At 34.8% G+C, this 24,316-nt stretch overlaps 4 protein-coding genes across 4 annotated transcripts; all 4 read left to right on the top strand.

Moving 5' to 3' along the window:
• Positions 1-2,536: 2,536 nt before the first annotated feature.
• LOC113696411 (methyl jasmonate esterase 1-like) lies at positions 2,537-5,447 on the top strand. The gene is made up of 3 exons (XM_072056399.1): positions 2,537-2,916; positions 3,369-3,500; positions 4,902-5,447. Exons 1-3 carry the CDS (start codon positions 2,551-2,553, stop codon positions 5,181-5,183), a joined length of 780 nt encoding a protein of 259 aa, XP_071912500.1. The 5' UTR covers positions 2,537-2,550; the 3' UTR covers positions 5,184-5,447.
• A 3,229-nt stretch (positions 5,448-8,676) lies between these two features.
• LOC113695127 (uncharacterized) lies at positions 8,677-15,061 on the top strand. The gene is made up of 10 exons (XM_027214106.2): positions 8,677-8,922; positions 10,783-10,867; positions 11,393-11,467; positions 11,567-11,603; positions 12,860-12,943; positions 13,035-13,095; positions 13,177-13,283; positions 13,930-13,995; positions 14,571-14,713; positions 14,789-15,061. Exons 1-9 carry the CDS (start codon positions 8,835-8,837, stop codon positions 14,664-14,666), a joined length of 699 nt encoding a protein of 232 aa, XP_027069907.1. The 5' UTR covers positions 8,677-8,834; the 3' UTR covers positions 14,667-14,713; positions 14,789-15,061.
• A 642-nt stretch (positions 15,062-15,703) lies between these two features.
• On the top strand, positions 15,704-17,338 carry LOC113696410 (class V chitinase CHIT5a-like). Its single transcript, XM_027215831.2, has 2 exons — positions 15,704-17,038; positions 17,173-17,338. The coding sequence occupies exons 1-2, from the start codon at positions 15,796-15,798 to the stop codon at positions 17,202-17,204; spliced, it is 1,275 nt and encodes a 424-aa protein (XP_027071632.1). The 5' UTR covers positions 15,704-15,795; the 3' UTR covers positions 17,205-17,338.
• A 4,484-nt stretch (positions 17,339-21,822) lies between these two features.
• Positions 21,823-24,154, top strand: LOC140010038 (class V chitinase CHIT5a-like). The gene is made up of 2 exons (XM_072056408.1): positions 21,823-23,260; positions 23,810-24,154. Exons 1-2 carry the CDS (start codon positions 21,949-21,951, stop codon positions 23,836-23,838), a joined length of 1,341 nt encoding a protein of 446 aa, XP_071912509.1. The 5' UTR covers positions 21,823-21,948; the 3' UTR covers positions 23,839-24,154.
• The last annotated feature ends 162 nt before the right edge of the window (positions 24,155-24,316 follow it).

The following is a 24,316-nucleotide window of genomic DNA, read 5'->3' as shown; positions in this document are numbered from 1 at the left end:
ATGTATATAATATTAATAAATTGTATAATTATATTTATATTTATTATTTTAAATACAATAATATATAATAATTACTATATCTAATATTAATATGCATTATACTTATATAAAATATGAGTACAATTAATATTTATATATTATATAATTATAATTATGTGTTTATTTTATAGCATTTGTATAATTATAATTAATTATATATATAATATTTAATTTAATTAGTTACAAACTTATAATAATGATGTTATTGTATTATATAATTATATATTATAATTATTTAGTTAAATATAATTATACTTATATAATATATATTATAAATTTATTATTATTATAAATATTATATTTATAATACATATGTATATTTATAAATGTATATTATATGTGCATATAATTATAATATATACATGTATGTAATATTAATAAGTTATATAATTATAATAATTATTATTTTAAATATAATAATATATAATAATAACTATATTTAATATGTAATATATATTATATTTATATAAAATATTATTATAATTAATATTTGTATATATTATATATTTATATATTTATATTATAACATTGTATATTTATATTTAATTATATATATAATTTTTAATTTAATTAGTTACAAACTTATAATAATAATATTATTATTTATATGTATTATATAATGTATATTAATTTATGTAATATAATTAATATTATCAATTTTACTAATAATTATACATGTTTACTAATAGAAATTATTAATTAGTTAGACTAAATTTACTAATACATTTATACTAATATATTTAATTAGTGAAGATTTCTTATATCCCATTTACAAAGAGCCAATAACTATCATTTACGATGGGGTTTATAATATATTTATTATATTCCATTCCGAAAGAGTCGACGAACCAAACATCAACTATAGTAATGATACACATTCCAGGTACTTGAACCAAACAAATGTATTGGAATGAATGACCTCATTCCAAACCCAAGATATCCGATTTCGAATCCGAATCCGATACCGATGTGCGAACCAAACGCCACCTTAGGTATTCGTCTGAGTCATGGTGATTCAGTACCCGTCAAGTTGTTCCTTGATCTCTTTAAGTCTTCTCAGTCCCTAATATAGTAAAGGACATACATATTAAAATGTCTATATTTATACTGAATAGTAATGAGTAAAATCAAGTAGTAGCTTTCTTTTTTTTTTTTTTTTGTACAAGTTGTATTCCAGAAAGTCTCCAGGAATCAGGTTATTGTAGCCCATGAGTTGACTAGCCAAGCAAGATTATTGTAATCTCTATTACATAGGATGCCTTTGTCCGTTTTGATGCCAAAGAAAGAAAGAAAGAAATCCAGTAATATTGGCATCCCAATATTGAGGACAAATACTTCATGGAGAATTGCTCTAGTATCACTCTTTTTAGATGGTCATTGCTGTTGGAACCTCCAAGAAATCTAGAGGCAAGGAGAGAACTGATTTTCTTGGTATCAATCCCGCAGACGAATTTATGGATTACTGTTTTTAATTTCTCATAATTATGCAATTTTGTGATTTATATCCATAGCACACGCTTCTTTGTAATGTGTTTACCAAAAAATTTTTTTTTTTCCTCCTCTCCTTTATGAAAAGATTGGGATTTTGTATGCATTTTTTAAGATTACAGAGTTTTGTGAATCATGGAATCAGGCCAAACAATAAGACTTATTGAATGCTGGAGAGAAATGAAGATCATTTATGTTGCATTTGCCTCTTTTAAACTAATCTGGCTCAAGTAAGACTGAAGTCTCACGTGAGAAAACTTAAAAATCGGGGCATGTGGTAGAAATTTGTTAACAACAGCCATTTGGACTGTTGGCCATTATAAAAAATTTTAAATTTTGGTGGGGGTGTTAAATCAAGGGTTTAAATCTTACATTCCATTACTTACCACTATATGTGGCTTGCCATTTTAAGTGGCATTCTCTAAAGTTATACGGGTGTGTAGTGTATTCGTCTGATTTAATGGTGATTCAATACCTGTAGATATCTTTGTAGGTCTAGTTGGGCTCTCCTCCTTAGAATATGCTTAGAGTAGGAATAGAAGTAAGTAGTGCCCCCGTCTAGTTCAATGGTGGTTCAATTTTCGTTGATTCCCCTATATGTCAAGTTGGGCCCTCCTTTAGAATACCCTTAGAATAGAATGTCAAGTTGGGCCCTCCTTTAGAATACCCTTAGAATAGAAACAGGATTAGGTACATAATAAATAAGTGAGGCTGATTAAAAAAAAAGGATAGAAATTTATTAATGAGGATCCATGGGGAATAGGGCCGAACCGAAGACACCAACCGGGCATTTGGCAGGACTCGGGAGGCGTGATCACTTTTTTTTTTTTACCGAAACGGTCAAGACTTTTGCTTATTAACCTGATCCCAGGAGGCGTGATCACTTGATGTCTAGCACTTTTGTTGGCCATTGGGCCTACCATGCCCAGGTATCAAATGTCTAGGCATGCTTGCTTACATATACTAGTGCATTTTAGATATTGAATTGCACGAAAAAAAACACTACAGACTGAAAAGTTCAATATGGTAGGTAATCGTTCACACTTTCTGCTCGTTCATGGTGCTTGTCTTGGTGCATGGTCTTGGTACAAACTAGTGACTTTGTTGGAAGAGGCAGGCCACAAAGTTACAGCCTTAGACTTAGCTGCATCTGGGCGAAACCAGGAGCGGATTCAAGATGTGCTAACCATTGATGACTACCACAAACCACTCTTCTCGTTCATGGACGCTCTTTCGCCGGAGGAAAAAGTCATTCTTGTTGGCCACAGCATGGGTGGCTATGCTGTTTCCTCAGCCATGGAAAGATATCCAGAGAAAATTGATTTTGCTGTTTTTGTTTCTGCTCACATGCTTGGTCCTGAATTGCCCCTAGACAAACTTGACGAATGGGTATGTATTACTGCTTAAACCTCAAGTTTATACTATGATGCATATGCAGCTTTAAGTTTTTTAAATAGTAGAAAAACAGTCAAAAGAGTTTTCTAAATGCTCAAAATTTTTAATCTTCTCAAACAGATGAGAGATTTAATGTCTGTCGTAATGGTTGGTTCAGGACCATTGAGAGAATTCTATGAACATACATAAGCTCACTTGGCTCAAATTCAGTATTCTGAAAGAGATTGAATTCTGGCAAAACATGCTTGTATCCACCTACTCCAAAGCATTTGATTTATATGGTAATTATCCACCTAAGTGAAAAATACGGCAACAGATATTTGGGAAATAGAAAAATCGTTCATTTTGTTGATTTGACTTCTACTGCTTAATTTTGTTGTTTCGTGATTTCATTTCAGTTCATTTTGTTATATAATTTGATCCGTTTCCTTTCCACGAATATGTAGTTTTGTCCAGGACCAGAATATTATCTAGATAGTGAACAAAAGAAGATTAATGTGTCTGGAGGTACCCAAACAATTATCCTCTTTGGGAACGAATTCTTGGCAAAGAGAGTTTATACAAACTCACCACTTGAGGTAAAAGATTCTTCCAAGACCCATTAATGGGCTGGAAATTCTGAATGATTTACACACAAATTAGTTGGGATTATTTCATTTGTTGTGCTTTTTCTGTTTTGGGCACTAAGAACGCATAAAGTTTAATTAAATATTAATTATGTAAACTTTTGTCTTCAAAATACAAAACAAATTTTTACCTACTTATCATCGGACCCACCACCAATGGAAGAGCACTACTACGTTCAGCTTATATGACTATTGACAAGTGCCCAGGCTTTTGGGACATCTGATAAAATTGGGACAAGCACCCACGAGTTTTTCATTCAGTAGATACAAGAAAGGCCTAACCTGTGACACCAAGTGTAGCTTCATAATAACAAAAATATGGATAAGTAGAGTAATGATAGATTTAGTGACTCTAGTATTGTTACTCAGGCAGGGAAAGGTGAGCTATACCTGATTTGATGAACAAGTCTATTCTTTATCAGGTCCAAAATTTTCCAAGTACAAATATCTCTTTGATGAATTATATTTTCAATTATTTTTTATATATCGTAAACGGATCACATTAAAGAGTCTGTTCGGAAGCCAAGTTTTTTGTATATTGAAATGACACATAATTTTTTCTTTCTTTCTTTCTTTTTTTCTTCTTCCTCCACCTAAGCCTACCACCACGGACAGACTCCTTTATCCCTTTTTTCCTCTCTCTCTCTTCACCTCCCTCGCCTTCTCCTTCTTCCCTCTTCTTCACGGCCTCACCCCGGCCCCTCCCCCATTCCGACGACCTCTGGTCATGCAATCGGAGGCCGTCGAAGAGGGGAAGAGGATGGAGTGAGAGAGAGAGAGGGGGAAGTAGGAGAAGAAGGGAGAGGAAAGGAGAGGAGGGGGAGAAAAGGAGAAGGAAGGAGAAAGAGGGAGGAAGAAAGAGGAAAAAAGAAAGAAGGAAAGGGGAGAGTGAGATGGCGGGAGGGAGAAGAAGAACAGCAACAATGAGAGAAGAAATAAAAAGAGAAGAAAGAAAGGCAAAAACAAAAAGAAAAGAAAAGGAAAAAATAAGAAAGTTTTTCTCCAAATCTTTAAATATACAAAAAAATTTCTATAAATTTTATAATAAAAATTTTCATAAATACCCAAAAAAAATACACCTTGCAAACGGACTCTTTGAGCTGTTGATTACTAGCTTGATAGATAAGTCTCTCATGCTGTCGGCCTAGCGTAGTCATCACGAGCAATTCCACGAATGTGAAGTTGATTCTGTTCTACAAGAATCATTAACCAAATATGTATTTGAAGCATAAATCAATTGTTGCACTTCCAGTTGAAGAAGTTCTTTTCTCTTGTACCAAAAAAGCAAGCAAAATACAGTACCCTGTCTACTTCAATTTTATTTCATCAATTTATGGTCAACTATTTCAATAGGATCTAAAACTTGCAACGTTGTTAGTAAGACCGACCAAGTTCTTCACGGACCAGGAGTCAAATCAACAACTTAGGGTTACCGAGGAAAAATATGGGTCAGTTCGTCGGGCATATTTCATTGGTGGATCAGACGTGGCGATGCCGGCGGATGTGCAAAGGTGGATGGTAGAAAACAATCCTCCAGACGTGGCCAAGGAAATAAAAGAAGCAGATCACATGGTTATGATATCTAAAGCTCAAGAACTTTGCACCAATTTGCTCGAAATTACCTCCATGGTCTAGGGAGAAGAAATTCGCTATAGCAGTCAATGGGGATGTTCATTAATTATGCATGTGATACACGATAAAATATTGGTTTATCTATCAGGTAACCAATAGGCAATGGTGTATCTCCTTGACACTCTTATTAATGTTGCAGGCGACTATTTAACCCCAAAGAGTTGAGTATTATTTCATCTTTTTTGGTGAGTTGTAAAAGCTTTAAGAGTTTTCATACTGACAGGAACTTCTGTAAAAAAAAAAAAAAAAAAAAAAAATGGAATGGAGGGTAGCATTCCAATTTCCACCTGAAATTGGTAAATTTAAGTGGGTTGGCAGGATGGATCTTAGCAGCAATTACTTCACGGAGCAACTTCCATTTGACATTCCAAGGGTAATGGATTCTCCAAGCATTAGAACTTCAAATTAACGTGATCTCAGAGTCCCATTCCACCTTTATTTTTGCAATTTCAGGGGGTATAACTCTATCAGATTTGAGTGGAAATAATTTCTTGGGTCCAATTCCAGAATGGTTTGGAAATATGAGTTCTCTGAGAAATCTTTCTTTATCTTCCAGACCAGCTTGCGAGTATGCCATTTTTATTATACTGAATTTTTCTAGTCCTAATTTATTACTGTTTCTGTGGGGGTCAGTTGATTAATTACACGCATGTAAAAAACAAAAAAAAAGCATCAAATCCAATGCACGTTGAGGTTTTACACTATTCTAGTAGGATCATTTTTCCTGGTTGACACTTTGAACGAAACTTGTAGTACTAAGATTGACGCTCTCATCTGCTCTTGTATGTAGCATAGCAGCCAATAATTACGCACAAGCACGGCAGTCACCCATTTTTTTTTTTTTTTTTTGGTTGAATCCATTAATAGGATTTAGAGTTTAGCGTTTAGGGTGTAGGATTTACCGTTTAGGGTTTAAGTAATTAAAATTATTAACATAATTAATTATATTGTTGTATTTAGAAAGATATAAAATTGTAATACTTGAAATTAGAAAAATAAAAGCCAAAAAAATAGAAAAGAAGAAAAATATGATGATGTCAAATGATGAAATCTAAAAATAAGAATAACTATCATTCGTATGATAAAATTAAGAAACATGCCCAACTAATGATTACGTCAATGCTTAAGACGCATGTTGCCCTTACTCCTGCCCTTATCACGTGGTATTGTGGGTGGGCAATAAAATCTTTTTGGTTGATCTCTCTGACGTTCACAAAGGATGTCAGGTGATCCGTGCAATCAAGGGGGTGCATCATCTCTAGAAGCACTATCAAGATCAACATCGTCCTCTGTGGGTGATTCAGCACAATCACTACTATCTAATCGTTTTCAGTACGAAAGGTGGAAAAATTTCCTGATTGAAAGTGTCCGGATGCACATGCAGGTTGGTCGGTGATAGGAAAGACCGTTGGCTCTCCGAAACTGTAATAATCAAAAAGTTTCCGAATAGAAAAAATACCGCCTGTTCTATTAAGGAAACTGAATATTAGGTGTAATTCAGCATATGAAGAAGAGACTGATGCCATAGAAACATACTCATGTGGAGGTAAATGCGATGAGAATGGAAATTGTGCCTCAAATCCACGACTTTGTGGCGAGGGTGTGGGTAGTGTGGCAAAAGGCGAAAATTGTAGCGACGGCGTGCTCTGGGCACCAATGGTCGGCAAGGGCAGCGGTGGCATGACATATTCTCTAAACGAAGGTAAGTGTGTATAGCTAGCGTGAGGCATGCACATTTGGTGTTGGTAGAGATACAAATAGAGTAAACTGCTGACTCAAAGGCTTGCGTAGAGGTTGAGTGTGTATCTCCATGATTTGAAGTTTGAACGCTAAGTTCACCAACAGTTTCATCATACAAGCCATGCTTGTGATGTCTACCTCAACTAGATAATGTGTTTGTCTGAAATGGAACATGTCGCACTGGTCTCTGAAACGGAATATTTAACGGCTAGAATCAACAATTGGCCTTTTTTTCGCTACACAATTGTGATAGCATCTGTAACAAAAAGGAATCCGTCAGCTTTTTTTTTTCTTACTTGACCGATGCTACCATACTGATTGAGCATGATAGCATCAATCATGCTTAAAAAAAAATGAAAATTGCCCTACCATGCTTCGTTAGTACTGCATGCATAGTTTAGTACTCGAACATTGTTAGAGTAACAACTTACTGATTTTTTTTTATAGCTATAATCTAAGGAATTAACCCATAAAATGTGACTCTAAATGACGACTCATAATTTTATGATTTTACTGCTTAAACTCAAGGCCTTGGCAACTAGTAATATCGAACCACCTTTTGGTTTAACCAATGACTAATTCGACATAAAATGGCTTAAGTACTTTTTTATTCATTAAATTTGTCTTAGTTCATTTAGTCGCAAAGGAAGGACGGAAAACAAAACTCTAAATTAAACCATCACTAATATATATTCTATGTACTTTTGATTAGATTATACAATAGGGATAATTTCAAAAAACTCAAACCTCTCTTGAGTTTTTTGACAATTTCATTGATCTCTCTTGAGGTTTTGAAAATTATACTGACCTCTTCTAACAGAATAAGGAGCCTATTTGTTGACATTATCTAGCGTGAAATTATTCATGTACCTCAACACATTAATTGAGATTAGAAACTAAAATTTGAAAATTGTGTAATTATGGCACAAATCAACTAATTAACGAAATTATTTGTTAACAGTATGAATAGTAATGTAGAAGATACAAAATAGCGCCAATTTGCTACACCAATTAGCATTTTTTTGTGATTGACAGAACTTGATATGACCATATTTCAATCGTATATAAGAAAGACTCGAGTAGAATAAAGGAATTATATAGAAAAGAAATAGAAAAACAAATTTGTTCTTGAGGATTTTTCCCCTTGGTTTAGAAACTGAAAAGATGCCCTTTGTATTGGAGTAATTTCATGGAAATGACTGAAAAAAGAGGTAGAAGAAAGGCAAAATTGGAAATTCATTTTTGTGCTAAATCATAAAAGGCATACCTTAAATCAGGTAAACAAATTATCTCTGCTATTCTAAGTTTAATATTTAAAAGTTATAATCTTAGTTGAAAATCATGGAATTTTTCGATACAATCATAATTGCAATACACCTTAATTGATAATTTTTTGCAGCTAATACACCTAGATTGGAATGCATAACGGGCATTTGTGGAACAAAATTTTCATCTCACTCCAAGAAGTAATTTTTTAATTAATTATACTTTTCAGAGGTGGATTGATTTTGTTACCAAATCATAAATCTCAAGAGAGATTAGTATAATTTTTCAAATCTTAAAAGAGGTCAGTGAAGTTGTTAGAAACATTAGCGGAGGTTTCTGAAATTATCCCTATACCATAATAGAAAAAATTATTTTGACTTTAATTAAATAAGTTTTAAGGAGCTTCTTATAAATCTTTAAAACAGTCCAACGATCAACCCAACCCGGTAAGTAGTGACCCACCCGCCCACTCACCCACACCTTTATATATCCCACACTGCATTTGCATTCTTCAGAGCTCCCAGGTACCCAAAAACCCTCTGCAAAACAAAACCCAATTCCAGAGAGGGAAAAGGAAAAAAGCAATTCAGTGTAAAAGAAAGATTACGAACAATAATCTCATCATTGCATAAAAGAAAAATAGAAAAAATGCCTCGAGCTTCTTCAAAGAGGAAATCTAGGCCTTTGAACTCAGCCCCAACTGCCAAATCTTCTCGGGTTGATTCTTCTTCTTCTGGTAACAAAACCATTTCTTTTCTTTCTTTTCTTTATGTTTCTGTTTAATCTAACGTTGGGTTGATTGGAAATATTGTTCAATTCGATTATTCTTTGTTAAATTTGATTAGTGGGTTTCATTAGCAGACATGGGATTTCTAAGGAATTACTGTGATTACTGTTTTATCTCAATTTCGGTGTATTTTGTGTGTTTGTACATTTTTTTTAGTTGTGAATTTATTGAATTCAAATTGTGTTTTAATCAAAATTAATGTTTATGAGCGTGATTCTTGTTGTTTTTGTATGTGTGCATGTGCTTTTTGTTTCTTTATAATTTGTAAATAAATGTTTTACTTTGTTCAGATAATCTGTGATCAAGATTTTAGTCAAATTTGGTAGGTTATGTAGTGAGAACTATCTGGTCTATTCAAGTCTGATCTGAGTCGATTGCCATTGTTGTACTGGGGTTTTCTATTGCTTTCTTGATTAAAGGCATGATAGCGAAAGATTTTGGGATTTCAGATACCGATGACTACTGATGGAAAGGTGGTTTATATGCTTAAATGTGGAGATTGGATTAAGTTCAATGATGCGATTTTTGGCGCCATTTAGAGCCTTCAGTGTTGTTTGAAACATGATGCTTGTTCAAGGTGGTCACAGAATTCTTAGCCTTTGGAGCTTTTACTTTGTGATTAAGAATGGCATTTTATACTTCCAAGTGGCACAATTTTTGCTTTAATAAATATAGAATAGATACAGCAAGCAGAGATGTTTACGCCCCTGCAGGTCTCAGCACCTGCCAAATTCAACTTAATTCTAGAGTAGAATACCTTCCTAAGGACAAATTTGTTTCAACTATTTGATTAAGCGCCAACTGGCCTTTAGGGAGCCCAAACATTTAGGTCAGTCATTTGCAGCCAAGTCTACCTTGTGAAATACAATATTTAAGAAGTTAAGCAACATCCTGGGGCAACAAATTCAGGAAGATGGTGTGTGAGCATATAGTTCACTGAGCTGGGATTGCTCTTCAATAGAGTGGTGGGAGGAATTTACATGGAGTTAACTGAAATGTAGGCTCTGCTCTTTGAGCAACTTGGCGGGCTTTGCGAGTATTGCATGTTCCTAGAAGCAGAAAGCAGACTGAGATGGTTTCTTGGTCTCTATATATTGCTTTGTCATACAAGCTTGGTTTTGCTCCGCAGGCCTTGCATTTATCTCTGGCAAGTTAGGAACCATTATAAAATATTCGGGACCTCCTAAAGCTTTTGCTGCTTGATTTAGGGTAGGATCCTAGGGAATGCCTATCTGATTTTCTCTGAGAAAAGGAGTGTCCAATTACATAATATGCTGCTTATAAAGACTTCCTATGTTATGTCTGTGTCTCTGCGAATTATATGGATATTATTGTGCATAGTCTACTTAAAATGGGTTAATTTAAGTGAAGCTCCATATTGAGCAAACTCTGTTACCTAAGAGAGGTTTCATCTAAATAACAGATCCAATACATTATGGTCTTTTCATATTTATGTCACTCGGATGTAAATAATTGATGGATATCGTAGCTGCTGGTCATGTGACTGATTCGCAGTCATAATGAATCTTGTACAATCCTGAATATACACAAGAACCACTCATGGTACTTGATCTTCCTTAAGTTTACAACTTGTTTAGATCAAAACTTTGCAGCCACTGCATTGCAGCATTTTGCTAATTACTTCCTTATAAACGCAAATAAAAAGGTAAAAGAACTGTACGCATCTTTGCTTATCTGCACCAGATTCAGGCTTTCTTGATTAGCTGAGGACACTAAATCTGAAATATCAATTTCAATCAAGAACTATGTGCATGTTTTTTTGACCCATTTGGTGTTTTCTTGTTTCAGCCTCAAGAAAAGCTCTCTCAAAAGTCAGACAGCTGGTTGACAGCTTCTTTGAGTCGTATGTGAACAAGTCATTGGGAATGATTGAGTAAGTATATTTTAGTTTAAGTAATTCATTTTGTTGAGTATTCCATCTGCTGAATTGCATTTTGAATAAGTTGATTTCAAAGAATACCAGAAAGTACTAAAGTCCAACGCACTTCATATTCCATGTTTGACTTGATTGGATATTGCCAGAGTAATAAAACAAACAAAATTACATGTCTGCGGCAAAATTTTTGTACAGTCAAAATTAAAAAATGTGTCACTGTGGACACATGAGATATGCTTTCTTGACTTATAAGCTTATGTTGAAAAATAATTGCTTATCAAGATCCTTTTCTCATGTCAGAATTTGTCACTCTTGATTAGAGCAAATGGGAAAAAGAGTGGCTGTTTAAATAGTCATAGGACGGCATCTGCTCACTTGAGATCGACATCTTGTTTAATGTAGTAGTTACAAGAAAATGTATTGGAAATCTAGTTTGACTTTGAAATCATTTGGCCCAGTAAATTACTTCAAAAAGTTGAGCGGCATTGGAGTAAGAATTCGTTATATGTTGTCTATTTGCAGTCCAGAAGGGATTGAGGCTCTGTGCTCGGATCTGCAAGTTGATCATACTGATGTGAGGATTCTGATGCTCGCTTGGTAAGTTAGCATCTCAGCAGTGTGATTCTATAACTTCAGTCTTACTTAAGAGTATGATGAGTTTTTCCACTTAGAATTGACAAGTGGTACCTTTTTTAGGAAGATGAAAGCAGAAAAGCAAGGATATTTTACCCAGGTAAGCCAAAAGTTATTCTTTTCTTTATTGTAATGTTCAAAGAACTTCTCAACCAATTCTTTTTTCCCTGGTGTTTACCCCATATGGTGTCATTACTGCTTTTGTTATATTTACTCTTACCTTTAAACTCTCTTTCACATATTTGTGTTTTATAATGTGCTCTAGACATGCATGAAGATCAATGCTCGGACATTTTTGTGCTTCTAAGCTGATATACACATATGGCTATTAAATACTTTATGTTTTTTGGTTTCTTTGGACTTCCATAACTCAATCCTTGCAAGTAATGAAAGTTGTGGTGAGTCATAACTTGACTTTATGTTATACAAAGTCCAACTGATATTCACAAAATGGTGGGAGAAGTAGTGGGCTTCAACATAAGAATTTGTGTTATACCAAAATCTCAGTCAATTGGCTCTTAATATTGCTGGAAAATTTTCAAAGTTAATGAATATTCTTACTTCATCAACTGTGTAGCCTAACTTTCTAGTAAACTACCGCATGATAAGCAAAGAGATGATATAGTGAGATGACATATTTGATGGGGAAGAAATATTAATATCACTAAGATGTGTGTTGTGAAAAATTGCATCAGTGATTTTAGGTTAAGATGGTAACAGGCATTGCACATATATGGAGAATGACGTCCTACTGATGAAAAAGTTCTGTTACTGGTCTACCATTAGGCAATGAGAGCTGGCAACAGCAATCCATGAACTTAGGTGGTGTTGGGAGCTGGCAATACAGATCCATGAACTGAGTTATTAACTAGTGTTAATTGGTAGTTAATGGTAATTCAATTTGAAGTATTTCTGGTTTGTTTTTATCCTGTCCTGCTTAAATAAAGAACTTAGTTTTCACTTCTGATCTCGAGCTCAAAACTGGCCCCTAGAAGCTCTGAATTTGATATATCCTTCAGAGCAAACATAGAGGGAAAATTGATGTTATCTGGATATGCATTCTTTCTAAAAAATGCACTTTGCACAGTGAAGCTTGTGGCATCATGCAAATTAGGGTGTTCATTTCATATTCTGATTGTGCACTTCCATCGTTATGTTTCTCTACTTTGTGATATATTTTTGTTTCAACGGTTCAGTTGCCATGGCTAGAATGCCATTAAGGATTGGTCTTTATGCTAAACAGCTGCCGCTGTCTACAAGTTTGTATTGTAGCTAAATTGAAGACGTGTATGTAGGCTTTAAGGTGAATATTTTGCTTGTGAAGTTTTTTGTATGTTATATTGGTTCACATTTCAGGAAGAGTGGCGAAGAGGATTGGATGCTCTTAAGGTTGACAGGATCAGTAAATTGAAAAAATCTTTGTCAAATCTGGAGAAAGAGGTATACTTTTTTATTCTTTATTCTTGATTTACTTGATGGACTTGTTGAATAGATACAAGGACAACTTGCTAATTTTATTTTTTATGCAAAGGTCTCAAAGCCGGAAAACTTTGATGATTTCTATATGTATGCATTTCGCTACTGCCTAACAGGTAAGAAACTTAGATAGCAGATTATTCAGCTAAATGGCACCATTAATTTTCTTACATGGTTGGTTTCTTTATTTTTTCCAGAAGAGAAGCAAAAGTGTGTAGACATTGAGAGTGCTTGCGTATTATTAGATCTTGTCCTTGGACCAAAATATCGATCCCAGGTTGAGTACTTCACCAAGTACCTGAAGGTTGGTAGCCACAGCCAATTTCATTTTGTCTCAATTAGCTTGTGTCTGTTTGGTTGGTTTTACGTTAGTTTTAGCTAAAGTTCCCAAGTTTTTGCATTGGGCCACTCCTATTCCATCCATTCTGTATTTTAATCACATGTTCTGCTAAAGAGACATCAAGCAGTAGAGCTTTTTCTTGCCCATAAAAAACTCAATGGACTTAAAATTGACAAGGGTTTTAATAAAAAATTTAAGCGCTAACCAGCAGCATTCTGATAGAGGAATGGAAGTCTGCTTGCTGTATTTTGCACTTTGAAAAGCTTGCTCAAGTTGAACTAATTTTCTAATTACATAAATTCCATCAATAGCCAAAAACTTCAGTAGATGACGGGTGACTCTAACCAGAGCAAAATTTGTGAATCTTGAGCAGGGTTCGCAAACATGAAACATGTGCTGGATTAAGCAAAAAATCAACAAAAAAGAGGATTGCTTTTTTCAGTCATTCTGTTCTATTCATTTCCATCCTCCATCATAATGAGGAGGCAAAGTTTGGGGATTTCGTTCTTGCTTTTGATCTCTTATTAGGGTAGCACGTTGTGCTTTTTGGAGTCATTTTTGTGATCAATTTTGATATCTTGTGATGTAATAAGACTTGCACCTGTTTCAGAGTCAGAAAGAGTATAAGGTGATTAACAAGGATCAGTGGTTAAACTTCCTCAGGTTCTGCCAAGAGGTATGATTTTTTTAACTCACTGTCTAACTTTGCTCCACTCCTACATTGATATCTTGGTTCCTTCTGTCATTTGAAGTTTCAAATCTGGGGCTATAGATATTTTGATGAGTTCTCTGTCAATGAATTTGTTGTTAAATCTTGTTCCTTTGCTGAAAATCTTTTGTTTTCTTATTTGAGTATTGGCCCGGAAGAGAGTTTTAGCAAAAGCAAAAGTTCTTTTCCACTTGGGTATTTGAAGATTTCATCCTTTGGTTGTCCCTTTGCACGTATCACGAGCAATTTAGGTGAAGAAAGTGTTAACAGTATAATTTCATAGATTTTTCTATTTTCTCTTTAATTTCTTTGGCCATTTCCAACTATATAAATAATGCTATCCAAGAAACAGAACTTTTAGCAAATCACTATTGCCTTTCTGTAATTACAGTTGATTTTTAGCAAATCACTATTGCCGTTTTCATCAGCCAAACTTTAAACTGAACAGATTGCCTCCATTTTTCCTTCATTTCAGGACAAATTTGATACTGAATTTTTGGGCATCTTTCTCTAATTTTTGTCAAGCATTCCTCTTTTTACAGATAAGCTTTCCAGACCTTGAAAATTATGATTCAGATCAAGCATGGTCTTTGATTCTGGATAATTTTGTGGAGTGGATGAAAAGCAAAGCAAGCTAACCTCAATGGTGTCTCGATTGCTAGCTCCATAACCAAATTTTGTGAAGGTAGCTTTTGATCCGCATTTGTACCATCTCTCTCTCTCTCTCTCTCTCCTGACTGTGATGCTTGTTTGTTTGCAGGATTTTGCTGAAAATGCTAACATGTTCTGCTACTGACATGCTTTTGCTGGCTTCCTCAGACGACATACTATTAATATACAATCCCATCAGCTGCTCAGTTTCCCATTTCTCATCCATTTAATGGTCTCTTGCCATCATTGTTTTGATTTTTTATTCTTGAACTGTATTCTGGTATAAAGGGGCAAAAAAAAAAAAAAAAAAAAAAATTCCCCATAGTAATATCAAGTTTTCATATATTTCTGAGGCATATTTGAGTTTTTGCAGTTGTCGAAAGATGTAGACTCAATCAGGTCCATTTGGATAGAGTATTATTCCAAATAATTATTTGGAATAATTACTGTAGTACTTTTTGTAATGTGATGTATGTGAGATAAAAATGTGATTAAAAATATAAAAAGATAAATTGAGAAATGTATTTATGATGCAAGCGAAATTTTTTTTTGAAAAAAATTTGCTATCCAAACATATGCTTTTAATAGATGGTTTCTTCTTGGGCAATTCATTAAGCGCAAGTTAACAGGATCTTAATTGGGGTGATCAAACTCCAAATTTGGCTTTTTATCATTGTATCACAAATGTCAGGCAGTTGATAAAATTACCACTGCCACAAGTAAATTAGACAGATATTTGAGGTCAAAGTATACTGCCTGTCTGTAGATTTGACAGCTTCTCTGCCTTTACTGGGAGGGAAAAAATTGGATTCTTCTGTAAATACGTTTGCAAACAAACGAAATGAATTTATGTTTGGCTGAAATTTTGGTTGGAACCGGTGCCTAATTTGGAATGAGGGTAGGCTTATGGATCCAACAATCTTGATTAGGACATCAGATTGGAACCAATGTCATCTTGTCTTTGTCCAGACAGGTAACTGCTCACAACAGGGATCCCAAATAGCCTTCACAGATCGTCGGGATGTATTCACCTGTCCATCTTCAGGAGTTATTCTGAATTGTATGCCTGCATTAGCATAACATGGCAATAAGTCTACCGTCCGTGCCATTAACGTCATGCTAATAGAATTTCATAGAAAGATTGACGTCGACATGTATTTGTATCTTTATTTCCTGACGACAAGTATAAATACACTGTTTAGTGATAGTATTGTCAGCCACTGGAAAGTTGAACGAGCAATATACCTTACAATGGCCACTCTAAAACTCGCGTTGCTTTTGTTTATTTTTGTCTTGATTGGTTTGGAAACTTCGGAGTCTAATGCATCTCGATATTCTGGGGTCAAAGGTGCATATTGGCCTTCCTGGTTGGCAGAAAATCTCCCTCCATCAGCTATACCAACTCCATACTTCAATCGCCTCATATATGCCTTTGTCCAGTTTGATGCAGAGAATTACCAGCTTTCAGTCACTGAATTTGATGAACAATGGATGGGAAACTTCACAGCCACAATTCACACAAGAAATCCACCAGCAAAGGCCTTCTTATGTATAGGTGGTGGAGCAACAAATACTTCCCTTTTCTCCAACATGGTGAGCAATCAAAACAGCCGTGCCACATTCATTCGCTCCACCATTTCTGTAGCTAGACAGTATGGATTTGATGGTTTAGATCTCGATTGGGAATTTCCATCTAACCAGCAAGACATGATAAACCTGGCATCCCTTTTCCAAGAATGGCGTTCAGCAGTAGAGGATGACTCAATTGCTTCAGGCAAACGTCGACTTCTTCTATCAGCAGCTGTTTACTTTTCTGCTGATGTGCTCTTGGACAATGTTGCTCGTACTTATCCTGTTGATGCCATCAGAGAATACGTTGACTCTGTAAATCCTATGTGCTTCGATTACCATGGTGGTTGGGACACATCAAAAACATGTGCTCATGCATTGCTTTATGATAAAACCAGCAACGTTAGCACGAGCTATGGAATTTCTACATGGAAAGCAGATGGAGTGCCGTCAAGAAAGCTAGTCATGGGAATGCCGGTGTATGGGAGGACATGGGAATTGGAGGATGCAAATGATCATGGAATTGGAGCTCCAGCAGTAGGAATAGGCCCTGGAGATCAAGGGGTTATGTTGTATAAAGATATAGTGGGTTTCAACATAAAAAATAATGCCACTGTGGTTTATGATCCTGAAACAGTATCAACCTATGCTTATGCTGGAACCAATTGGATAGGGTATGATGACCCTAGGTCGATTCGAAGGAAGATCAGGTTTGCCAAGGCTCAGGGTCTTGGGGGATATTTCTTCTGGGCACTTGGTTATGATGAGAACTGGACTCTTGCCAAAGCAGGTAGAAAGAACTTCCTTTGCTCCTTTTTACATTTTTGTTAACACAAAAGAATTTTTTTTTTTTTTGTTTTGAAAATGTGAATAATTAATTATGACGTGTGTTTAATAATTATGTGTAATGCTTACTTATGGCAGCTTCTATGGCATGGGACAGCAAATATGATTGACAGAGAGATGCATGCTTTTACAGAGGCCAGAATCCAGATGCAGTTGATAATTTGGAGCATATTTTCAGCATTTCATATATGACCCATAAAAAGATATTTCTATATATCACTCTTGATTTGTCTCCTGTTTGAGATTTTAGCCTTTTTTTAGTCTTCGTACTTTATATGTTGTGTGCTTTTTACTTGTCATGCGTGTATATGCATAAGATATAGTGTTTGCACTTGCATGTTTAGCCTGTAAAAACGATAAGAGTATTATTATTTGGTTTTGTGGTACGTAGATCTTCATTGCGTATATTCAGTGACAATTGATCACCTCTTTTATCGTTTCCCTAACTTTCAAGAGGTTAAAAAATGGCTACAATTCCTTTATATGGGATCCTCGGTGTCACTTCTTAGTGACAATTCAATACCACTTCTATATTTATGCTAACTGTTCTATTTATTTAAATTGTCATGTATCTTTTAATTTTTTTAATAAATCAGATTGGTTCGATTTAATTCAAGTTTCTTTTATCCTCACGTGATAAGTGGAACTGATACTGGATTTGACATTGAATAGTGACATCGAGAATCCCAATCCAGGCAGTTGTAATGAGGGTAAAATGACACTAGCCGGATGCAGATGAAACATAATTAAAATTTAGTACATGTTTTATCTGGCCATTGACATTACCAGCATATTATTTTTTGGCCAATATTGAGTTCAAGTTTGAATGATCAATTTATTGCTAAGCATCACTCACAAAGGTGGATTCTCCGTTTCTGTAACCTGTTAAAACCTTGGAGATGGAAAAAGAAAAAAAACATATTTTGAATACTTGTTTCTTAAGGTTTCTTCAAAATTAACTGAGAATAAGTAGTAATTAAAAGACATACCGATGTAGACTATATATTTTATCTTGGAATGAGGCGACACAGATTACTGACTTTATTAATCAAATTCACCTTGTCAAAGTAGGTATATGGGCATCTGCCTATTATTTTCTATATAATTATTATTTTTTATGCAATTACAGAAATAAAAATTAAGACATTTTACACCTAGAATTATCAATGTAATTGCATTAAATAAAATCGCCTTGTCAACATGCTAAGGTACGGGATATATCATTGAGATCAATATATAGCATATAATACACATTTATATGTTATATACGATAGCTTTCTGTCACATCTGTAGCAGTTCAACATGTGGTCTGATAAGCAAAGTGAAAATTTGAAGCTACATATACGGATACATGGATACATGTATAGATTAATGCACAAGTATCTCTATATTACACATACAAAAAATTGTACATAAATAATATGAATATAATTGGAATGTATAGATAGAAAAATAGAAGTTCTTTACCATGAATTTTAGACGTTAAACTAATTAATAGTATTTGTTACGACCCTACTTATAGACAACTTAATACATGAATACACGTATATACCATAACTAGCTAGTTGGTGTGTATTGAATTTTCTACAATTTCTTTATATTAAATGCTACTTAAGTCCTTTTTTTCGGAATTCTCGAAACACAATTTTAAATTACAACAAAAAAGAAGCTTGATTTTAGCAGCGAAATTGAATTGTTATTTGGAGGATCTTTTTTTTTTTGATAATAAAATAGAATAATTTTATTAATCATGAGATCGAATCTGCAACAAGTGCAGAACAAATAAAAAATGGAGGAGAGTTTCTCCATATACAAGAATCTGAAAGATTAATAGCATACTTAGCAAAGTTATGAGCAAGAACATTAAACGACCTAAAAATCCATGAAATTTCCCAACACAATAGTTGGTGTAATTGAAAAGATTTAGCACGATAGTTGTTTCAATAATTTGTGTTCAAATGTATACATATCTAGAGACTATATGTACAAAATGACAATATTACTTTTATTGCTATGAATTTTCTTTTAAACTATTACGGTTAAATTAGTGTAATATTTCTTCTATGTAACTTATGAAAATTTGTGTGGATTCCAATTCTTATGTTTGATCACCTTGATTAGTGAGCCCTTGAAGGCTAACACCTCTTGCAGAACTTGAAGGCGTGAGGGCTAAGCTACACAACAAAACGCGCCTCACAAACGCATTATTCTTGGAACGCGACGTGGTGCAAAAGAGAGCCATGCCTTCTACCTCCCTCCGCTCCATGATTATCTTTACCACTAGAAAACATGATTATGTAACGAAATACAGCAAATTCCCCATGTACGTACCCATTCAATGACCATGAATTTGACTCCTGTCTGAACCACGCCTTCGAAGGAGATACAGTTGAAATGTATAAGACATCCTACTTCACTAGATTCGAGATGCGGTATGGTTCCGAATGATGATCTAGATATAGACCGTTCAAATAAGATTTCATTCTTGATTAAATGTCTACTAATTTGGTCTATTTCATTTATTTCATATCCGAAATAGGGAGGATGCACCTCACACCATAATTTTAAATTAGAAAAGAGATTTAAAAAACTGACACATCTAATCGCTCTATGAATAATTGAGTTAGCTAGATTTAGTGTATCATAAGAGATTTGCCTTTTTATTAATTCCTACGGATTGAATAAAAAATAAGTCTTGAATGAGGTATTCAACTCCAGAAAAAGAAACCTTCGCCACTTTGATAGTTTGCATTAGACCATACCTTTTTGTTTTCTGTCATATTTGTACGAAGATATAGATTATAGATATTCAAATTCTTTGGTTTCCCAAGGCTGGTCCATGCGACTAGGTCCTAGCAATTAGCTAGGCTACACCTGTCTTTACATCGTTGGCCTTATATAAACAAAAAAGTCGTCTGTGGTATACCTAATACATAAAAAGCCTCCAGTCGTTTTATAACATATAAAACGACATCTCATGTTTTGAACTAAATTGTAAACTAATAGAATTCGTTAAAGTTAACGGAATCCGGTAAACTTAACGAAAAATTTAACGGAATCCGGTAAAGTTAACGATAAACTTAACGGAATCCGATAAGTTTAACAGTCGAGACCGTCAATTTCGTTAAGTTTAACGAATTCTGTTAGTTTATAATTTAGTTCAAAACATGAGGTATCGTTTTATATGTTTTGAAATCACGGGGGCTTTTTTGTTTATAACCCATATATATATATATATATATATATATATATGCTTAACCATATCTGGTTAATTGTTTTGGGGCATTGGGAACTATATAGGAGAAGATGTGTTTATCAAAGAATCCTTGCTTAAATAAATCTAGAAGTTGGTCACTGTGAAACTTCTTTTGGCTCCTTACGTTGTTACTTATGCATCAAGGATTTCATATCCGTATGCTAAACATTAAATAGATTTTCATTGGTTAAATGCTTTCTGTTTCTAAACTCCAAAAATGGGACAAGGATTCAGTGCAATCGTTTTTTTTCGGTATAGTTCCATCTGCTTGTTGTACATGTTCAAGTTTTCAGTATATAAGTATCTTATTCATGTCTATCACTTTTATTTTGAATACAACAATATAATATAATTGTATTCCAAATAATGTAAAAAATACAACAACTGGATCTAATTGTACCAAACCTCGACCGCATTGAGTTGTTTCCCAAAAAAAAAAAAAAGAGTTCTTAATTAGTCTTATACTAACAAAAAATACTTAGAGATTCCGCAATGGAGGTGTTTGTTTTATGATGACTGATCAGGTATAGAAAATTTGAATGCCAGGGGTCAATTAAAGTTAGTAAGACTTAATCTTATCACAATAAACAATTTAAACATGGCTTCCGAGCCGACTAAGGAAAAACGAAACTACTACTAATCACCAACTAAAGACGAAAGCTATTTACCAAACAGTTTAGGAAACCACTAAATGGAGGTGTTTGTTTTATGGTTTAATTGCTAAAGTTTCGCAAAGGTCAAGTTTAGGACAAATTGAGCCAAAAACATTTTTCTTCCCAAATTGATGAAACAAGGGGGAAAAAAAACTACCATAAGTACTTTTGGAGTTGCTCAAAACAAAAAATATTTTTTTTTTGTGCTTTCTTCTTTTTTTTCTTCAGGTTAAGTATGAGATTTTCTTTACTCATCAGTTTATTGAGGTTACCTAGTGTATTATATATGATCGTAACAGCAAAACAACAAAATGAGCCTATATTTGGAGAAGGACGAATTGGATGGCATGAAAGAAAAAAAGAAGTGTAAATAAAAGGTCCTGATTTCGAGAACTTCTCTATTGATACCAGAAAAAAAAAGAGAGCTTCTTTTGGCTGATAACTTAGAGGACACGTCTATGCATGCTATGGCACAGCACAACTTGCTTGACCAGGCAGTGATGATGATTACAAGATCTTCCATTCCATTTGGCAACAAGAAAGCAGGCCAACATAAATCCGATTAGATAGTGTTTTTATAATAATCCAAGGCTTCACCACGCAATTTTGCGCTTGTTTGTTTCCTGGGAAAAAAGTGAAGACAAGACAATGAAATGGCACCAGAAAACATTTCGCGTCGGCAACTTATCTATGAAGTGGCATCCTACGTTAATCCCTCGCACAAATGTTATTCTGTTATTCACCGGTGCTGTATATGTGTGTACGTACGTGTGTGTATATGTATACAGCGAAGTAAAACACATACAAGGTTGTGGTATACAAGGAGGATAACCTCTTCCTAGAAATTTTCAGCAAACAAACAAGTTTTTGATCATGTAGGTAATATCTCTATATATTGCATCAACTGACAGAAGTCTGAAAGGGAACTCAGCAAAGAGTCCAATAATGGCAGAGCAAAGATTCCTGTCAATTCTTCTGGCCTTTATGGTCTTCAACATTCCAATTTTCCCTTTAACTTCTGGATACTATGAAGTTTCTGCTTCTCCTTCACTTCCTCCATCAGAACCACCAGTATCACCACCCTATGGAATACTTCCTCCATCACCTTCTCCATCTTCCACCTCATTACCCCCAAGGCCGGCTTCACAACCGCCTGTGCCACCAAAAGCAGAACCACCATCACCTTGTAGTACAACTCCTTCTCTAGCTCCATCTCCATCTCCTTTACCTTCTTCAGGCATCAAAGGTGCATACTGGCCATCGTGGCAAGCAGAAATTATTCCTCCATCAAGCATACCTACTTCATATTTCACCCACTTTTTCTACGCATTCGCTTTAATTGATCCTACGTCATGCTATTTAAACATCTCTTCCTTCGATGAAAAATGGATGACAAACTTCACAACAACCCTTCACCAGAAATCTCCTTCAGTGAAGGTCCTTCTTTCCATTGGTGGTGCAGCTGCAAACGCAACCATTTTCTCCTACATGGCAAGTAATTTTGACAATCGCGCTTCATTTATCATCTCCTCCTTGAATGAGGCCAGAAGACATGGGTTTGATGGTTTAGATCTCGATTGGGAGTACCCAGCTACTCAACAAGACATGTCCAATCTTGCGTTGCTCTTCAGAGAATGGCGAGTAGCTGCTCGACTGGAGTCACTTCTTTCAGGAAAACCCCGACTGCTTATATCAGCGGCAGTTTATTTCTCCTCCAATGTCTTCAATTCTGGCGTTTATCGCACTTATCCAGGATATGCAATTCGAGAGTACCTAGATTTCTTGAATCCCATGTGCTACGATTATCGCGGTTTTTGGAACACATCAGTAACAGGCGCACAGGCATTGCTTTATGACAATTCTAGCAATATAAGCACCAGCTATGGAATTTCATCGTGGAAAGCGAGTGGCGTACCATCAGAGAAGCTAGTTCTAGGCTTGCCTGCGTATGGGAGGTCCTGGACACTGAAGGATGGCAACCAAAATGGAATTGGAGCTCCTGCGGTGGGAGTCGGTCCTGGGGACCAAGGGATGATTGGATATAATGAAATAGCGGAGTTCAATTTGAAGAATAATGCTACTGTAGTTTATGATGGTGAGACTGTGTCAACTTATTCATATGCAGGAACTACATGGATTGGATACGATGACGCCACATCCATCATAAATAAGATTAAGTTTGCTAAGTCTCAGGGTCTTGGCGGTTATTTCTTCTGGGCGCTTGGTTCTGATGTGAACTGGTCTCTTTCTAGAGCAGGTAATAAAATGTTAATGGATTTCTCCTGTGTCTTTAATCATGCCATGATTTATATAGGCACCAGGAACAATAAACAAGAAATAAAAATATTTTGATTTGGAACCACAAATAATATTTCTCAAGGATTCAATAGAAAATTTTGCCACATTCCTACACTAGTAATCTTTCTCTTTCTAGAGCAGATAATAAAAGTATTCGATTTCTCCTGTGTTTTAATCATGCCATGATTTATATAGGCACCAGGAACAATAAACAAGAAATACAAATATTTTGATTTGGAACCAGAAATTGATATTTCTCAAGGATTGATTAGAAAATTTTGCCACGTCCCTGTACAATGAATCTTTCCTGTATCTAAGAATAATTTTACACTGATCACCCTGGTGTTATTACTGTTTAGGTATTGTCACTAAGACCCCTCATGACAAAATTATATTCCGTCTGTATATTGATGAATGTCCATTTTCGAGCTAGCACCCTTTTTAATTGCTTTTGTTGCAAAACAAATAGGCTTTGCTTTCCTCACTAGTGCATGTAAATGTGTTGCAGCTTCCATGGCTTGGGATGGAGAAATTTGAAGGCTAGCCGGACATCATGGACTTAAGTGTTATGCCAGGATTCGCTAATTCTTTTCATCAGTCTTTATTTATCATTTTTCTTTTGCCCGTATGCTATTGATTACCATATCTTGTTTATCTTTTAAAGCTATTTGCATGAAAGGGAGAGATTTGATCCTATGTCCTGCAAAGTTGTCTTTGTTGAAAGTAAACAACTACTCTCAATCCGTCTAGAATAAAATTGCCAACTCATTACATAGTTTTCTAGAGAATTCTCTAGTGTCCCATGAGTTGTAATATTTTGCATAATGTGTTTTCTAGTTGAGTTTAAGTATTATTTGTTGTGTTTTTATATTTTAGATCTACCACTTGAGAAAAATCAATAGTTCTTTCAAGACACAGGGAAGAATATCACTTTCTTTATTTTTCAAGAAAACCTATTAATCGCTTTAACTGAATGGGATGCTCTTTTTAGTATACAGTAACATGACTATACTTA

The sequence above is a fragment of the Coffea arabica genome, chromosome 6e (assembly GCF_036785885.1).
Source record: "Coffea arabica cultivar ET-39 chromosome 6e, Coffea Arabica ET-39 HiFi, whole genome shotgun sequence".
Taxonomy (NCBI): Eukaryota; Viridiplantae; Streptophyta; class Magnoliopsida; order Gentianales; family Rubiaceae; genus Coffea; species Coffea arabica.
The sequence above is the reverse complement of the archived record's forward strand: the minus strand, read 5'-3'. Positions and strand labels throughout refer to the sequence as shown.